The 20,241-nt window shown below is 38.7% G+C and overlaps 1 protein-coding gene across 1 annotated transcript in view; it reads right to left on the reverse strand.

Moving 5' to 3' along the window:
* Nucleotides 1–7,093: 7,093 nt before the first annotated feature.
* Nucleotides 7,094–20,241, reverse strand: part of RAB38 (RAB38, member RAS oncogene family) — a 63,050-nt gene continuing 49,902 nt past the window's right edge. Inside the window, exon 3 of the mRNA XM_012641789.1 lies at nucleotides 7,094–7,968. Within this exon, the coding sequence (XP_012497243.1) occupies nucleotides 7,816–7,968 (153 nt within the window). The 3' untranslated portion in view covers nucleotides 7,094–7,815. The remainder of the gene's footprint in view (nucleotides 7,969–20,241) is intronic.

The raw sequence follows: 20,241 nt of genomic DNA on the forward strand, positions 1-20,241 counted from the left end.
ATGAAAATATGGTCACGTGGAGGCATATTGACAATGTGGTCTTTTGAGTCATGGTAAAGCGAGGTCTTCTGAGTCAGCCAGTCTTGAGTTTGAGTACTAGCCTAGTCACCTTCTACCTGTGTGATCTTAGAAGAGTCTCTAAAGATCTCTGAGCTTTAGTTTCTTCATCTCTAAAATAGGGTTAATTATAATCGTCTTGCAGTGTTGCCAGGAAGCCTAAGTAGCATGTGCACAGTGGTTGGCACAAAGTGGGCACTAAATGAATAATATTTTAAATACTAATTCACGATGATGATTTTTCAGTACCTGGGATTGAGCATTGTTTCGTTTACTTGTCATATTCAAACGATTGTGTCCCCCATGTACTCACTGTAGTTTTTCGTGTACTTAGGTCTAAACAGAGCATTTCTGAACATTGCATATCCTTCATCCTCTCATTTTGTTTCCATTGCCAAAGACAATAGCTGAATATCACTTTTTGCTGAATATCATTTTTCTTAACCAGTATTTAAGGCATTTATCAAATTCTTTCTCATGCTTCTTTTAGGAGACTCTGTGACTCCATATTATTTTGCACTTTCACAAAATTTTTATTTTCCATCCAAATTTGATTCCTGCCAATTTCCCCCTCCCCTCCTGTCTTTCTCTCGTCTGTTAGAGATTCCCAGCCCTTAATTTACAGACTTTTAAGAATATCTACCTCCTGATTCTTGTATGCAAACACACTCTGATCAAAGCTTTTAAATATTAATTTACATTTAAAAATATATGTGGTATCATATGTCCACTATACTTTCCTCTGTAGTAATTCAACAATGTCATTTATTCCCAAAAAGTGTTTGTGTGCTTTGTTTTTAGTCTATAAGACACTCGTAGCTACTTACCTGTTTATTTTGGGATATTGACTGTTTAATTTGTGTTAACATAAAGCACCTATTCTTCTATCAGCCATGTCTTTAAATACTTCCTACTGGTAGAATATTTGAAGTAAAGCCTCCAATGCCTATAAAAAATCTCCTTCTATTATTTTTAAGAAATATTGTGGTCAAGAACATGAACCTGTGGACCATGTACACAAATACAGTGGGTACAAGTTTAACTCCCCTTTTAAAGGCTGTGTGGCTGTATTAGTCAAGAGCGTTTGGGCTACCTGTGGCAAAAAATCAACACAATCTGCTTTGAACAAATGAACAAAGAAACCAAAGCTAAATTTATTGCCTCGTGTACCTGGGAAGTTAAAGGTTAAATCAGGATTCATACTCAGCTGCACTAAGGGACTCAGATGGGATCTTCATTCCTCCCTGCCTTCCTTTTTCTAGCTGCTTGACTCTTTCTCTCTTTCTCTCTTTATGTATTGGTTTTTTGTTCACCTAACTGTCACATGGGGTGAGAAAATAAGGGCCATTTCCTACAGTCTCCTTTCTTAAAGTTTTGAAAAAAAGGCACAGGAGAAGACTTTGCATGGTTCAGCTTGGATCACAAGCACATCCCTTCATCTGTCGCTTTTGCCAGGAGGAATGAAGCACTCTGATTAGCCCATTGTGGCCAAAAGGGCAGATGCACTGACTAGAAATCCTGCTAGAATCACGTGATAAATTTGGATCTTTTTTTTCTATCAGTCTGTTATCTATTAAATTTGAAATCATCCTCCCCTCATGAATGACATTATGTTTGGAAAAGATGTAGGATCTGAGCAATAAATTCGTTAAGATTTATTATAATGAAAAAATAAAAAAAAGAGTATGTAGAAGAAACAATCTCATTTTGTATCTTTCCCCTGTATTGTTTGCCTGCCTTGTTAACCTGCTCCCTCTTCCCCCAAGGAAATCGCAAACTTAAAGAGCAGGGACCCATGACTTCTCAGTTCTCATGTTTCCATGACAACTATCACAGAGAAAGGAAAGAAACTAACATACATTAAGCACTATGCATTTTGTTAGAGACCTTGACAAGTGACCTATTTAATGCACCAAACACAGCAACTTGCTCAGAGCAGCCACTTGATAGCTATTTGATTAAGGAGTTCAACGAATACAAATTGACTGATGTTACACATCTGGCATAAGGTAACTTCTTAAAAGTTCAGAACAAGACAAAACAGAAAGCACTGTATTTTATTACAAGTAGTAGCAACTCTTTGACATTTGACATTTACAAAAAAATATTTCCACAAGGTTTCTTTGAGCCCTTTTGAAAGACAATTTTGTTCTAATAGAAAGCATAATCTGGGCCATCTGGAATTTAAAATTCCAGAGTCTTATGTCTACCATTACAGTTTCAGTGAGTACATTGCATTTAATAATATATCGTCTGTGCCTACAGATTAGTATTCTGAAAAATAAATCAAATTGAAGAAAATAAGTTAATTTGTTGACATGGAGAATTTTAGACTCATCACTGTAGTGAAATAGTTGGGCCCACACTTCCCAGAGGCATTTTACCCTTGTCTTTGAGATTTACTTCATTTAATTCATCAGCATTTCTGACCTTTTCAATTAGGATTTCTCATGTTCTTTTTTCCTTCTAATGTTGGGAAATTTTCTGGTGCTTGGGGGTTCCGGACAGCCAAGGATATTTTCAGACAGAAACAGCTCAGATGCAGCTGAATTTAAATCCGTGCATAATGCTAGTTCCAACATCTGAGACCAAGTCAGGAATTCAGAAGTGTGGTGCACACTAGGCACATGACAATAGCAGGAAAAAGTCACCTCCTAAGAGTCCTTTCTGTGGAGTAACACCAGTGCTGTACTCCATAGTTAGACCAAGTGATGCACTGGGGGAAACAATTGCATACTGCCTTTTCCTGTGACTTCCCTTTTTTCTAGTCACAGCTTTATTATTATTTACTTGTGTATCCTAGGTTTCACCCAGTTAAAGTATACCATTCAATGGATTTAGTATATGCACAAGTTGTGTAACTGTCACCACAATTTTAGAACATTTTTATCATCCCCAAAAGAAAACCTGTACCTTTTAGTTGTCACTCGCCAATCTCCCTGAGACCAAGGCAGCTACTAATCTATTTTCTGTCTCTATAGATGTGCCCTGGGGTTCCATTTTTGACACCTGCAAAAATATCTACCATTTTTATCTGATAGCTTTGTACTATTTTGCTTTAAAAAATAAGCAGAGAGAATAGTATCATAATATCCACATTTATTAATAGGCACTATGCTAAGTGTTTTACATGTATTATAACAACGCTACTTCTTATATCTGTTAAAAGAAGTGTTTAGCAGTGTCTGGCATATGATAAGCTCTATTATTTCCTGAGCTGAGTATTGTGCTCTGCATTCAGAATGTTGTCCCCTCTAGAAATTGAAGAGGAGACAGTTCAGCACAACGGTTAGGAATATGGGCATTGGAATTAGGCTGGCTAGGTTTGAATTCTTGCTTTGCCAGTTGGTAGCTATGTAAACTTTGCCAAGTTGCTCAATGTTTCTGTATCCCAGTTTTTTCATATATAGAATAGGGACATTAGTACCTTCATATAAGTTTGTTGTGGGGATTAAATGACATAATAAAAATAAAGTTACATATCAATGCCTGTCCCATAGTATGTGTTCTATAAAGAATAGTTTATACATAAGTATAATGTAGCATGTGAGTGTTTGATCATTAAATCAGTCAAGAGTTTGTGAGCATGGAAAAATGATTTGAATTGTTTATAGAGACGGGTGAGGCTGTAAGCCTGTGCCATTGTTCTAATCCTTGAGGTTGGGTAGGATTTCCAGGCCAAAAAAAAATTCCAAACAGCAGGAAAAACTAGTTGAACAAAATAGTTTAGTGTGGCTAGATCTCAGTGTTCTGGGAAGAGAATGGGAGGAACATATATTCTATTTCCTTAAGTAGAAATAGAAAAAGGTACAGTCCTCACATTTAGAAATCAATTTTGTTTTCAGAAGAGATATCTTGGTTTGGACATTTGACTTCTCTCTTAAAACACGAGGAATTGCTTACATGTTTGAGTCTCCTACCTGATCACAACACATTAAGATCTGGGACCATGATTTTGTCATTTGTATCTCCACAACAGTGCCTAGCCCAAGTGTTGGGAATGTAGCAATTGTTCACTAAATATTTGCTGGGGGAGTGAGGGGACCAATAAATCATAGTATAGTCATTTTGAAGACTGCATATGTAACAATTCTGCAGCAAAAGAGGATTAGAAGATAGTTCTGATCATACTATACATATCTCAGACCCCACATTTCAGTGGATCTTTAGAAAGAAAAGCAGTGGATTAGAGATTCCCTGGTAAGGAAAGTTATCGCCTGGGTAATCTGATGTGTTGGAGCCACTAGTAGTTGATGCTCAATCAAAAATGAAAATCTCTTCATTGGGAGGTGATCCTTGGAAGCACTGGTAGGGGAATAGAGAAGTGAGACAGAGAAGGGAAGGGACCCAAAAATGTTGTGATTATGAGGCTACCACTGTGTGAAACTTTGCCTCAATCCCACTGGGAACCACTGAGGGAGTGCACAGAACAAGCCTCAAATTTGTCCCACCTGAGGAGTGAGGAAGCTGGCATGTATATCAGATAATTTATGTCAGTTTTGGATGAAGCTTCTCTAGGAGGTGTTTAACTCTGTAGCACTCTGGCCTGTCCAGTATGCAAAACACACATGCCCCATGCATCCAGAGAAAGCTTTTAGGCAGAGTTGTAGGGGATTGTAATAGGAGGCCATAAGTCAAGGGGATACAGGTATTTCCTCTACTATTGTCTGCAATAGTCCACACTTCACATACTCAGGTTAACTTCTACTGCATGTTAAGTCCTATCTGTACTTTCACTGATTTGTCAAGCAAGCCAATGGTCACAATTCTAAGAAGGAAGGTTGGTGGGACAAGCTACATTTTCCACCATTGTAGTTAATCTTGAGATCATAATTGACATCATAATTGATATTTATCATTTCCCTCCTCTAACGCTTCCATTTCCTTGACCAACTGTTTCTAGTCTAGGATCATTGTGTGGCACAATCACTCAGACATGTATCCCTAGAAGTCGCAGTCCCTGGCTACTTGACCTTGTCAAGGTATTTTTGCTGCAACTGCCTTCTTTCAGTTATCACCAGGCATGGAAGCATTAAGAGGCATCCCAGTGAATCCCATGAGTTCCAGGTACACTTCTCCCTGCTCCAATATTTAGCAGCAACACTATTTCCCCTTGATCATTAGGATGAATTAACCCTGCCTGTATACTAGCTACCTCTCTAACTGCTAATCTATAGGCATGAGGAGCCCAAAACAATCAGCAGCTGAAGCTGTAGCCTTAGTGGAACCCTTACTGTGTCTTCTGATAGGAGTTTCAAGACCTCTATGCCGAACCTGAAGTTGTGGGAAGGGGAAGCTCATTTTCTTAAGTGGTAGTGAGAGGCTCCACTCCTACTTCTATCTTTTGGTCCCAGCTGTCCAGGACATAACACCAAATATACTAATATCATTTAATAGTCTATTACATCTTGAAACTTAGTCACATGGGGGTCATTCCTAGAAAACACAGCAACATCTCTATAATATCAAACCTGGTCTACAGAGAACAGCCACCGATGAGCTTCTCACTGATGCTGGTATCTCTCTTTTTGGAGCACTTCTTACTACTTTACTGAAGGGAGTGTCCTCTAGGTTCTTCTGAGGAACATAAACAGCTGGTAGATTCTCTTGCCTTTCAAAACAAATACATTCTAACATTCCCACTTCTATGAGATCTCATATCTCTCTCCAGTACTTTGCCAAGGTAGTTCTGGCATGCCTGCCTCATTTATTTTAGGACAATATCCTATCCATGCTTAAAGGAGCCAAGCCATTCCAACAGCATATTAGGATTAACTCCAGATGGACTTGTCAGAATGTTAAAAATTAACTCATGAAAGAGTGCCCTCATATAAATAGACTAATCTACTATCTTAAGTGTTGGCTTATCTGGGTCTGTATTTCTTTTTTCCTTCGCAGTTTTTATGGCTGTTAACTAACTTCACAATCTTGCGTCTTTCAAACACAGGAGTCATAGCATTTCCTTCCATCTATATTCTATCCACCTGAAGGCAGTCGTTGCAATTATGGTGCCACAGCTTGCCAGAGATCAGCTCTACTGCATTACCCACCAGCAAGGGTCCTTGTTATCATGTGGATGGTGAATGACTCAATTCAGGAAGCTCATCCTAAGGATCTGCTTCCTAGGACCACCTCTGTCGCAATTAACTTATGCTGGGTTTCTCCATAAGACCCTGAGACAAGGATTGGAATGAAAGTTGTTTATTTGGTGAGTAAACCCAGGAAGCACCAGTATAGGAGTGGGGAGGAAAGGGAAGGAAGCGCATGAAGCCAATAAAGAGTGAATAAAATGGAAAGGTTACCCTTGTGGGAACCAGGACTTAATCCCACTAGGGATCTCTGAGAGGCTGCACTGAACATGCCCTTGGAATTGTCCTTCCTGAGGAACCTTGGGTATTTATCCCCTGATCCCTGCTATCAGTGGTGGAGAGCCACTCCGAGAGACATTAGCTACCTGGCATGTCTGGCCTGCCTGCCTCATGGCCAGCTGCTCCAGAGGCCAGAGAATGCCCTCAGGGAAAGGGTCACAAACACCCACAATAGGAAGCCCTGTGGTCGGGGCCATGGAAACAATGAATATCAAGAGAACATACCAAAAACCATCTGTTACAAAAGATAAGACTTTTGTGTGTATGATATGAATATCAGTGAAAAATAATGATGTTAAAAAAAATAGTAGCTATCTGTACATATCAGCACCACAGCCACTGTGTAAATCAAGTCAACACTATGTATGTTTTGGTTGTTTCTTTTTATGTTAATTGGTCTGGCACCTTTCTCGATCAGAATATATGAAGACATATTCCTCTGATTAACCAAAAAATGTATATACATTGTTGAGTCTCTGGCCTAATTGTCAACATGAACAGTAGATGTAGATGAAATAGATTCATCCCAGTTTTAATAGTGTCCAGTGGTTCCAGTATGTGTACATTTCTCATATCCTTTCTGCAATAAAATTTTAGAAATGGATCTTGAGAATCATGGTTACACTGTCAAACAAGTTCACAATAGTAAGAAATTTACAGCAATTTCATAAATAGGGAAACATCTTTTAATCTTTTATTGTTCACTTGAGAAAATATATATAATATATATTACATGTACAGAAGAGTCCCACAGATTGAGTAAGAGAAAGCTAACAGAAAGGCACAGACAGGGGACGGGTCTTTTCATACAGTTTTCGGTTAAACCAACATCCAGGGCATGGCAAGTGACAATGAAGGCAACACAAGCATAAGAAGCTTACGTACATGACTCCAAAGACCTAAATCAGAGCCAACTCTTAGGTCTCCTGAGAATGGAGGTCATCTCTGGAGAAACTATGACATCTACTTAATAGGCCTGTCAGACCATCAGACAATGTATTGAAGACTGGACAAAGACACCAGGGCAAGGAGAAAGCCAATGCTTAACTTGAGAGCTAGGTTGCTTTTCTCCCCCTTTAAGACCTGACTCCTGTGCTGATTTAAAGAAACAAATTACAGGGCTGACTCTGGCCCTGCAGAATTTTGATCAGCTACACAACAGGATTTTGCAACAGACTCAATATTTTAAAAGCTTGTAAATACTGTGCTGGTGGGGAAAACAAAACAAAACAAAAAAATGCTTTTTTTCTCTCTTACAGAAAAGATACAGGCATAGGTCTTTGGCTTGCCACATGTTTCTCTATCCTGACATTTACCCAAAATGGTAAAAATTGAGGCACAATTCGTGGATGATGCAATAATTCCTATCATATACCAGCAAAGGAGCCTTCTAGGATTTGGCACAGCTGGAGCAGCTGACAACCTTGGACGATGTGAGATGGGGCTTCACGATATCTGGCTCAACAGACTCTATTAGGTCGCACTCATTTGCAAGTATGTGTTTCACCAGGCATCTGGAGGCTTCGTCGATGTTTATGTTTTCCTAAGGGGAAAAAATATAAAACAGCTTTTCTTATTCAATACTCTAAAATAATGCTGGAGCAGAGACCTGTATGTCACAAAGGGCAGTATTTTTGTCAGTTCACTCAAATATCCCTTCTTATACACCGTCCATGCATCCTCTTCCTATTCCTTTCCCTCTCATTTATTCCTTCGAAGAACTCTACTTTCTAGTCCCTTGAAAAAGTAAAAATATTTATTTCATTTTGTCATATAGGAGAAACAGTGTTTGATGTCATCACTTAATAGGGTAAATTTAAACTAGAGAGCAATTTTCTTATCCTCACATATTCTTATACTATAGCATAATATTGTTGAAGAAACGTAAGTCTTCAGTCTTAGACTTATAAAAATTACCCTCTCCCACAGAATACTTTTGTAACCTTGATATGTAATAGGAATAATAATACACCTTTTGTGGGATTCAGTGGTTTCACAAATAGTTTCACAAATAGTGGTTTCACTAATAGTTCTGACTCTCTATCCTCCAGTCAAATGCAGGGGGAGTGTGTCTTTCTGGACTCTTTGCAGTTAGGCATGGACATATGACTTTTGTCGGCCAATGAAATGTCAGGGAAGTGATGTATGTCACTCTCATGTAGAAGCAATAAGAGCCAGAGCTCAATTCCTTATGTTTTTTCTCTTTGTTTCTGCAATTACAGAAGCACAGAGATGGAAATTCTTTTGGAATAGGTCTATGAATGAGAATCAGGTAGAGACAAATTGTCCCAATCAGCCTGTGATGATATGTGTAGCATGAGTGAGAATTTTGACCTTGTTGTTTTAAGCCACTGAGATTTAGGGTTATTTATTACTGTCATATTACCTAGACAATCTAGGTGGATATAACTCTTTAAATAAAAAAGTAAAATCAGAAAAATGAGTCAAATGTTAACAATGAAACAAACTTTAAGTTGGAGAAAATTGGGAGCAAACATTTGAATCTAGAATATTTATTTGATTACTAGGTTAAATTGCCCTTTTTTTCTGTTTTCAGAAAACTGAGAAAAATAGAATACTACCAATGTACTAAAATAAAAATACCTTTGCTCAGGTAAGAAGTGATAAAGTTGAAGAACTCCAGTAAAGTTAAATTTGATTGTTTTTAATCAAAATTTGTAGAACTTCTCTGATGTACTTCCTTATATTTAATGTAAAGAGACAAGGACTTGTCAAATTGTTTTACTACGGGACTTTGTTGTCCAATCTGAGACGGAAATACTTATCCCTAATTTTTGTAAGTATGTCAAAGTTGTGGATATATTTTGAGATCATTGCATGAAATCAAATTATGCGGAAAATTTAAGAGGTAGTGATAGCTTCAAAAAGGCATCCATGGCTGATGACATTAGCTGTATTCATTGATTAGCATGCACCCATCCTTCAAGCCTGACCCTGAGTTCACCGGCTATGAAAGCTTAAGGTAACTTTGGAGTTCTAGACAATAGCCTGATTCTTTATCTCCCCTCTATGCAGTCTTAATGAAAATGCTTGTGAGGGTTTCTAAATCCAAACACCAAGTAAAGGTCTGGTCGCTTTTTTGCTTGTTTGTTATGTTATTGTTGTTAATGGCTTTTATACTAGACCAGTATTCATGTCTTTACGCCTCCCTTTCCTCAACTGTAAAATGGTCTTGATTATAACACTTACCTAATAAAAACTTGCTTCTCTTGACCGAAAGTAGTGGACATTGGTACTTTCATAAGGTGAACTTTCTAGGGACTTCATATACATAATCTTTAAAACCCTGTACAATAAAGATTAGTTTTTCGTTCTTATGGATTTTGTTGTTATTGTTGGGGTAAGGGTTGGGGTGACATTTCTTCCTTCGGCTCAAGTATCTGCCTTACTCCACAGAAGTCAGTCCATAGACAGCAGCAATCCTTTTGTCCTGTGCTTTGTTGGGCAGGCTAGTGTGCCTTAAAGTCATTGCTCATACTTGGCATGCCTTCTGCCACTCTTCTTCTTCCTAGCATCATGCCCATTTGAACTACTTGTTCCCAGGCAATCATCTGATCTAGGCAAGGCCTGGCTCTTTGGGAGAGAAACCGCGATCAATACTTTGCTCTTGAGTCCACCCACCTGCTTATATGACTGAATAGAAGCCTATTCCATGGTCCTCTACTGTCTCCTATTAAGGAAGGTGGGGACGGGTAGCCTCATTTAGCCTTCCAGGCCTTGGGCTGATGGGCCCATATCTCATTAAGGAAGCCCTCCCTATATTTGGATGGTTTTAAGGTACTTGCCCAGCAGTTAATAAGCCAACACTTTGCTTCTCATTTGGCTATTGCTTGTCAGTTGGAGAAGAAGGCAAAAAAATCTTACCCCAAATATCAAATATGAGATATTGTCATATGTGTTTACAGATAAGAAAATGTGGAGAGGTTGATGTTGGAAAAACTCTTCTAGCTATTGGCCAAGGCAAAGAATTTATGAAGAAGACCCCAATGGCAATCACAGCAACAACAAAAATAAATAAATAAATGGGACTCGATTACATTAAAAACTTCTGCTCAGCCAAGGAAATAATCAACAGAGCAAACAGACAACCTACAGAATGGGAGTGGTGATGTCTGCTTTTAGACTGCGTCTATGAACACAGTAGCAGCTCGTGGTAACTGAGCCACATTCATTCACCCAGTTCATACTATTTAGATTCCCACTAAGTACTAGGCATAAAAAGATAAAGATGATAAAATAAGCCCCATTCCTGACTGAGCCTACACTAGCAAGGTTTGTGTAAACAGCAAAAGCATAAAAAGGTTGTAAAGGACATCTGGGGCCAGATCACTTCAGAGCCTTGAATGCTAAGTTGGCTAAGTAGAGTCACCGAGGGTTTTATGCAGGTGAAGTGTCAATAAACACAATAATATAAACATTCATAACTAGACAGGACTATACAGATCCTTATCGTTCTGTTTTAACAACTAATCTGTCAGTAAATATTTGGTGACTACACACAATGTACACCAAGATGCTGGTTGCCATGGCATACCTATTTCATATTAGAAATTTTAAGAGAAAGGAAGAACAAACTCTATCATTTACCATTATATTTATCACACGCATACTATGAAAAGGTAAGGGGTACAGTGTTTAGAGCACAGGCCCAGAGCACAGGCTCAGTTTCCCCACTTTCTGGCTGTGTGACCTTTGGGAAAGTGACCTTAACAAATCCGTGCCTCAGTTTTCTTATCTGTAAAAGGGGGATTAAAAATTTACCTCAAAGTGGTAGTAAATTAGTACATGTTAATTCTTAAAACATGCGAAATACTTAAGAACAGTGAAGGGCATAAAGTATACATTCAATAAATGTTATCTATATATTCTCCTCATATTGCAATTAATCATCAGAGGAACACAATAATGTGTGTACTGTGTTTCTCCATTTTGCAGCTAAGGAAACTGAGATTGAGTAAGAGAAAGTGGCTGGCCCCAAGTCACACACTAGTAAGTAGTAGGGCCAGGTGTGAGCCCAGGGAGAAGAATAAATACTAATATTTAGCACATGCTTATTACACAAAGGCAAGGAGAGTAGTGTTTAGAGCACAAGCTTGAAGCCAGACCCTTATCTCAGCTTCCCCGAAATATTTCTCAAAATAAATAAAGGAACAGAATGAATGGGGCACTTGGTTCCAGAATAAAAAGGGATGGAGGCTGCAATCAGGACCTTAGGCAAGGATGATCTATATCGTTGGCACACTTCCCAACATATCTGGTCTTTCTGACTTTCTATATACCACTGAAGTCACAGCCAAAGGGGCTAGACCAGAAGAAGGGATAACAATACATAGCAAACCTCCCTCTCCCCTTTTGTCCCAAGGCCAGCATGGATAACCAGACCCTGCCTGATAGAGCTGCAGGTTCAGATCCTTTGGGCAATTAGATTGCTATATAATTGATGGAGCTAATTGGAATCTAAGGAGACACAGCCAAGCCCACATTTTCTGGGTGATTGTACAGAAACAGAGCTTCTGGCTCAAGTGTAAAACACTACCTGGAAATTTCTATTTGCATTTATTATAGAAAGTAGTCACAATATCCTCAGGAGCATCTTTTGCTAGAAAAGAAATATATATATATATTATAACTTCCAAGACATATACTGCTGGACTAGATTTGACTGTGATTTATTTGCATATCTGCAATATGACAAGATGGTCTACTGTGCTGACTGCTTTAGGTTGCTGCGTGCTCATCTTTGTGCCACTGCTCAGGATCTTACCATTTATATTGATAAGCAAGCCTGAGAAACAGACTTAAAATTCCTAACAAAGCATTTTACTAAAAACAAATGGTAGTAACTACCAGAGTTAAGCAGGTACTTTATTTGTGAAATAATGTTCACATCCAATCCTCACAAAAATCTATTAGGAGATAAAAGCCATATTTGAAAGGCAAGGAAGCTGGAAACAACAAGGTTAAGTAACTTAGAGCAGAACATGATCTTGGCCAATCCGTCATTTCAACCAAGACTGGCCCAATTTAAGTGCCTATGTTGCTCCCATACATTACATTACAGTGTCTCCCAGGATTAAAACAGTTTTATACATAAATCAATAGTTCCCAATCCTGGCTGTATATTCATATCACCTGAAGAGTCAAAAAAAAAAAATGTTACGAGGGCCCTTCTTCCAATTAATCTAATTGGTCTGACATTAGTCCCCAGTGTGGGAATTTTTTAAAAGCTTCCCCACTCATTTAAAATGTGCAGTCTATTTTGAGACACACTTATATAATTAATAATGTCTTTAAAAACACTGTGCTTTTTATTCCAATTGTGAACTTTATGAAAATATAATTTAATACAATGATCCTAAGTGGCGGTGATTCTGATCTTTTGGTGGAAATGGCATATAAATCTAACCATCAGAGGTCCTGGGTACTTGTCAGTTTTTTAATTAGCTTTTTAGAACATCTGTCTGGTGACAAATTATTTAATCTTTGACCCCCAGTGCCAGAGAGAAAAAAAAAAAAATTCTAGAAGAAAACTTTCACATCTGCCTAGTTAGAAGCTGACAAAAAATTCATACTCCTGTAATCTTTCCAAACACATCAACCTCAAACAAAACACCAAGTGTACACAAGGCTCCAAGGTGAGGGCACTAAATTCCTCAGCCCTGTGAAATTTTAATTAGGGCAGATGGCCTTCTGGACATTACCACCGCTATAAAAAGTGGAACAGGGGTTTAGAAATCCTTTCTCTGAGAAGATTCAGTGCTTGTTTATTGAGCACATAAGTGACAAACATTTTGCTAGCTTTCTGTTTACTTTAGTTAGTACCTCACATGGGTAAAAGAGTAGCGGACACCTGTCTATATTTTTGTCTGCTAAGCACTTCTGTCCTGCTGCTGCCCTAGTATCACTCCCCCATTTCCTCCCCCTGCAGTCACAAGCTTCTACTGGCGCTCCCCCCAACTCACCCCTATGTCTCAGACATTGTTCTCAGAATGTGGCATTTCACTTAATCTCCACTATGATGCTGAAGTGGAAGTTACTGCCTTCCTTTTACAGATGAAGAAAGTGAAGTTCAGAGAATCTAAATGATGTACACCAGGTCTCAGGGACAGAAAGGGTCCAAAATTGGCTTTAAAGTCCTATCCTCAAAGCTCCTGTATTTTCCTTTTCTTCTCTTTGATGTCTTCTTAGAGTCCATGGCCAACATTTTGTTAGGGCCCAAGCCAATGTCTACCTGAATCCAAAGCCCGTGGTTTTGCACTTTGCTGTGCTCTCTCTACAGAAGGAAGGCATCCAGGGAGAGTGTGATGCCGTAAGAGAAGCCAGGTCTTAATGATGCCCTATTGTCTGAGAGTTACTGGACTTTTGTCTAACAGACACTGAGAAAGACAGATCAAACCATATTGTCATGGATTTTAACACAGGACAGAGTCATAGTGCAAACATGCAGAAATGGGGTATAGAGAAGAGGACAGCTCACAAATAAAGTCCCCTGCAAAGACTGTGTCCCTCTGACAACACTTCCCTCAACTCCACCATTGCCTTATCTCAGTCCCTGTCCTTTATTCTTTAGATATCAAAGTCTATCTCATACTTGCTTTCTCCCCTCCTTTCTGTAGCTCCAGGGCCTCATACCTTCTAGCTCCCCTCCCTTATCTGCCAAGAGATCCCCCTCCCATCATCCTAGCTGCCTCTGGCACCCCGTTTCAGCCATGGAACATGCCCAAGCTCATAGAAAACTGACAAATATTAAAGAGGAAGGGAAATTAGGCATCACTAATTCCACCTGCTCTCTTTGACACATCAGGAAATTAAGGCAAAGAGAGAGTAAGTGACTTGTCTGGCATCACGCAGGTTATGTACCTCATCTCCTAGTTTCTTGCTGCATGCACAACTCCTTGTTTCTGGAAATATTATCTCTTCTGCGTAGCCTTCTCTCAGTACTGTGAAATGTTATCTTCAGTGTTCCCTGGCACTTTGTACCCGCCTCCACTGACACTTACCACTGTATCCTCACTGCCTGCTGTCTGTGTCCTTGAAGACGTGGAGTATATCTTATCATATTTGTGTTCCTGGACCCAAGCACCTAGTGCACAATAATATTACCAAAAATAACTGAAACCTATGAATAGCTTATTATAAGCCAGGTAACATGTTAGGTATTTTACCAGTACTAAATTAATCCTCACAAAAACCCAGGGGGGGAAACTGAGGTATAGAGAGGTTGAATAACTTTCACAGGGTCACACGGGCAGCAAGGCAAACGTTCAGCACTTGGTTTTCCAGCCCATGCTCAGCCACTCCACATACAACCCCTGAAGGTTCCAGTGCTGTCAAATGGCAGAGTGAGACTCAAGCCCACAGTCCCTGATCTTAACCCACTCTCTCCATAAACGTCTGTGGAGGGAATGAAGGGCCAAGTCTCCTAACTTTTTGGCTACTGCTTTCTTTCTAAATCTCAAAAATTATGAACATGCAGTTCTTGATGTGTTATGTTTGGCCCACAGTTATTAGTCAATGCATTCATTCATTTATTTATGTATTTTAACTTTAAATGTCTTAAAGGGTGCATGTGTATATTCTAGTCTGCCACCCACCTTCCTCATTTCTGTTAAATTCCTGGCCCCTCCAAAAATTTTTGAGTTCACCATCCCTGCCTCTTCTTCACCAGATCCCACAACCCTAATACTGGGCAGACACGGTTTCTGAGGGTTTTTTTAGAGTTTACCATTCCTGAGATACATTTGCCAAATCCAGTATGTAATATATGAGTTACCACTAATGACCTTAATAATCAGATCATTCATAGATTTTGCCTCTATGCCGGCCATTTCTCCATGCTGGCAATGTGACTCTATCCTGTTACAATCAGTGACACAATATGGCTTGATCTGTCCTTCCCAGTGCCTCTTAGACAAAAGTCTGGTAACTTTCAGACAATAGGGCATAACTAACACCTGGTTTCTCTGCATCACACTCTCCATGTACGCCTTCCTTTCGTGGAAAGAGCATAGCATAGTGCAAAACCATGGGCTCTGGATTCAGGCAGACATTGGGTTAGGCACTAACAAAATGCTGGCCATGGACTCTAAGATTTTAAGCAGAAGAAAAGGAAAATACAGGAGCTTCAAAGATAGGAGTTTGAAGGCAAACATTTTGTTTTCAATTTAGTAGTTTTTTAATTGTCCTCACTGTGAGTGTTTTACTGAAAGAGTGCTAGAGCACCCAAGAATCGGTCTTGAAAAGTGAAGAAAGAATAAACATAAGCATAAAAACTATCATTTGGCCAGACTTAATAAACCCTATTCATGAAGAACATCAGCTTTCAGTTAAAGTACTTTCTCATTCATCGGCTTGAAAAGATAAATGGCCAACCAGACACAAAATATTAATAATAATAATTGCTAACATTTATTAAGCACTTATTATTGAACACTTACTCAGCACTATGCCATGTACACTACATATGTAATCTCATTCAACCCTCAGCACACCCGAGAGGTGGATGTACTATTCACCCTATTTTACAGCTGAGGAGACTGAGACACACGTAGGAACCAGTTAGCCACAGTATTTGCTAGACTTATTCAGTTCAATTTAAAGTGTTATTTATTGATTGGTAACTACAAGTAGAAATTATTCGTTTCATAATTTATTTTTATTATAATTTAATGATTTTATTCTGGCACCGCTGGGTGCCATGATTGAGAACTGAGGCTGGAAATCCGTTGTCCCAAGAAGCAGAAGGTAGTTTGAGTTGTGAAGTAAATTTTGTTGTGAACATGTTTTCTTTTTCACTCTCTACAGAAATCACCCACATCTGAAATTATTTTCACATTGAAGCCTCAATTTGTCATGGAAAGAGAGTTTTGGGGTCAAGCTTTTAAACCTGGTTTTGCCACTTACTATTGGACCATGGACAAGTCAAAAGCCTGAGCCTCCGCTCCTTATTCTGTAAAATGAGGCCAATCCTAACTATATTTCATAGGGCTCTTGTTAGCGTTAAATGACCTACGCAGATGAAGCACCTGCACATTCCATAGCAGATCCTCCAATGCACACAAGCTCCCATGGCCTTCTTCCTTCGGGTCATTCTTCAGTGATCACCCCCTGTGGGAAGTCTCCCCTGACTCTCCAGGCTATAGCAGGCACCCTTCTGTTCTGGCACTTATCACCAGTCAATAGGTAACGGCTTGCTTGTGTGTCCTCCACTGGACTGGGAGCTCCTGGGGGCTTCACTGCCTACCCTAGTGTCTAGCACAGTGCCGTCACACAGGAGGCACTCAGAAGATATGCTGAATCAATGACTGACTGACTGAAAGAATGACTAAACAAGGACCCAAGAGGCATGACAAATTGAGGCCTCAATGTGAAAATAATTTCAGATGTGGGTGATTTCTGTAGAGAGTGAAAAAGAAAATATGTTCACAACAAAATTTACTTCACAACTCAAACTACCTGTTCTTATTTTGTTTTCCAGTTACTATTTGACACCATTCTTTCTAGGCGAAATGGAAGGAAGACTGACTGAACCAGTTTATAAAAATTGAGCTGACTTACTATATGCTTTGCAGTCCAGCAGACTTAGGTTGGAGTCCTGATTTTGCTCTTTAAAATAATGATATTAATTCTTTATACCATATTGTTCCAAAAAATATTTCAAGTGTCTTCTGCTATTTAATAACTAAATGTACTTAAACAAAATATTTAATTTCCTTTGGCCTTACCTATAATATAAAGATGATAATACATATATGACAGAATCATGAGAATTAGAAATACTATACTGGGAGCAAAAGTAGAAGTTGCATAACATTATAGTTTTGTAACTATATATTACACGTGATTATTTTAATATCATCTTGCACTCTTAAGAATTTTTTATGGAACTGAATGAATGGCCAATTCTAGCTTAAAAATTTCCTTTCAGGCCTTTAGTTTATTGTTTCTTTATATGCAACCCTTTTTCCCAGCCCACAACTAACTCCCTACTAGAGAGTGTGAAGCTCTTGCTTTTCCAGACAGCATGAGTGAAACTATTAATATTTCTGCCATTGTTGTTAGAACAATGTTATCTTGGGTGAAAACACATAGTAACAAGAACTATGTGTAAAAATGGATGTGTTGATAAAGAAATTCATCTTTTAATCACCTTTTTGTATTTAGAATGTCAATGATACAAACTACCAGAACACTGGCCTCAACCCTAGAACCTAAGTCTACCCCACTCTAGCAAATCCCTGATGTCTACCGCCTAAATTTCACAGTAAGACAACAACTCATTCTTAGCCCGGGAAACATCCCTGAGGCAGCACTTAGCATGTGTATATAATTTTCTTCTTTCTGGTATGGAACAAAACGTTCTTTTATTTTTAATCCCACAAACTTGTAATAGAAAAAAAAAGAGGAAATATATCAATTGGAAGTTCTTATCCTATAATAATTGAAATATCATGTAACTAAATGAAATAATTAATTATTCACCAAATCATCATTGAGCACTTTCTGTGGATCAGGCACTATTCATCAGGCTTGATAGTCTGATGTGCTCACATTTTACCTTACTTCATGCCTTGTATACATTCTTCTTGGGTGACATGACTCCAATTTCTCTGCATTGCAATCATTCTCCATATTCCTGCCAGACAGTCTCCTGACTACTCTAATTAAAGTGTAGTTACATTCATACCTCATCCCCAGCTCAAAAAAAAAAAAACTGCTGGTTCACATTGCCTACTCAGAATAAGTTCAGACCACTAAACTGCAGGCCAACCAACATGGCCACAACGTAACCCCCCTGTCTCATCCCCACTGACTTCCCTTACTTAGCGAGGTTCCAGCTGAACTGGAACATAAACCCCTCTCTCTCAGTGTGCTCTTTGCTTGAGTTAGTCTTACCCCCATTCTATCAGTAGATCCACCGCAATCTTTGGTTTGGTTATTCTTATTGCATCTCTACCTAAAGATCCCCTGCCCATCCAGACAAACATAACTCATTTGGAAGTATTTAGCTGCTAACATCTGATTCACAAGGATTTCATTTTATTCTGATTTGAACTTTTGGATGAAATTCAGGTACATTGTCTAGCTTCAGAATCTTCTAGTATCTTGAATTTTTATTATTTGTGTATATTTATTTAATTTTAAGGGGAAAGGTATAGCAGAGGGACTCAGAATTATCCCAGCTCTGCCAATTGATAGCTGTGTAACCTCAGGGAAGTCATCATAACGTCTTTCTGAACCTCAGTTTCTTTGCCTATAATCTATAATAAAAACAATGCCAACTTCACAAGGTTGTTGAGGATGTGTATAAAATGAAATAAGACACATGAAAGAATTCAGCTATAGTGTTAGCATACAATAAGCACTAAAATAAAACACTTGGGAAACAATACAACATTGCATAAATATTATTGTTAAGTCATATATAAAAATGGAAGGGCAAACATACTGGTTAATTACAGTAAGATATCTCAAAGTGGGTTCTGAAGTTTCATAGAATGAAAAGGCCATCTTATAGTTAAATAATTTTAGGAAATGTTAAATTAAAAATAATTCAAAAATGTTTCTTAATCACAGGATTTTTCAGAGTCTTAGAAGATCCCAAAATGTGGCACGTGGTTGAACTTTTTGCATTCAATGGAAAAGTAGTTTAGCATCTTGAATGGGAAGACATGAGGGGAACCAAAGAACATAACAGAACTGGGAGAGTAGGAGAAAGATTTGCATTAATAATGTGTAAATAGGAAAAGGACAGATTCAGGTTGCGATGGGAGGGTTAGAGAGAAGCAAGCAGTCTTCCTTTCTCCCTCCCATCTCAAAGCAGGGAAGGAGTGTGCAGTAGTCATAAACTTATGTGACCATAGAACTCCTACCTAATGCTGTATCTCACAGGGCTAGTATTCCTCTTTACACTACTGGGTGACTACTGATCTGGAGTAGTGGAGGTACATGTGAAGTGATTGTGGATGGAGGGATGGGTGGATAGATGTTTATTAGCTGATTTTATATTACCTTTGTGGGTTTTTTTTTATCCTTACCTAAGTAGTACTATCGCCATTTTTACCTTTCTCTACTTTTCTGAGCCTAGACCAAAATAAAATATATGTGCTTTTTAGTACATGACTTCAACAGAGTAGAGTGAGATAATTCAAAGTTGGAAACAATGGGTCTGATTGGTTATGACAAGGCATTATCTCCTCTGGTAGATCAATGCTCCCCGCCCCCAAATCCCAGCAAGGTAGGATTGGGGTCTTCTCCAACATGCTTCCTATAATCCCCTATAGTTATTATTATCACATACATTTGAAATTACTTTTAAAAATTTACCTTCTCTCTAGATAATAAACTTCTTGAGAGCAGAAGTGGCATTTATGCACTTACAGTGTTACCAGCAGCTAACACAGAACCTGTTAGCATGTAGGTGTTCAAAATACAACTTATGAATGAACTGTCCTGTGAAAGGGAAACAAAAATTAACTAATTCTAATTAAAAATCAACAAAAAATTATTGTGACTGCTCTGTGTAGATAGCCATTGTACTGAAGCTCCTTTTAGCTCAGAACAGTTTAGGAGGGGGAATTAGGAGATCTGAGTCTTAGCCCTGATGTTGCAACAAACTATCTTGGTCACTATGGGCAGATGAAGTCCTTTCTCTGGTGTCAGTTGCATCAGCTGTGGGGGAGATTGTCTATACTCTGCCTTTTTCCAAACAGAATTGAAGGTGACCCTTGAGACTATCTCCAGCTCTTGACTAATGTGGTTAAACTTGTGGGGATTTGAGAATAATGCTCCCTTA

Source organism: Propithecus coquereli, unplaced genomic scaffold, assembly GCF_000956105.1.
Source record: "Propithecus coquereli isolate 6110/MARCELLA unplaced genomic scaffold, Pcoq_1.0 Scaffold170, whole genome shotgun sequence".
In the NCBI taxonomy this organism is placed as follows: Eukaryota; Metazoa; Chordata; class Mammalia; order Primates; family Indriidae; genus Propithecus; species Propithecus coquereli.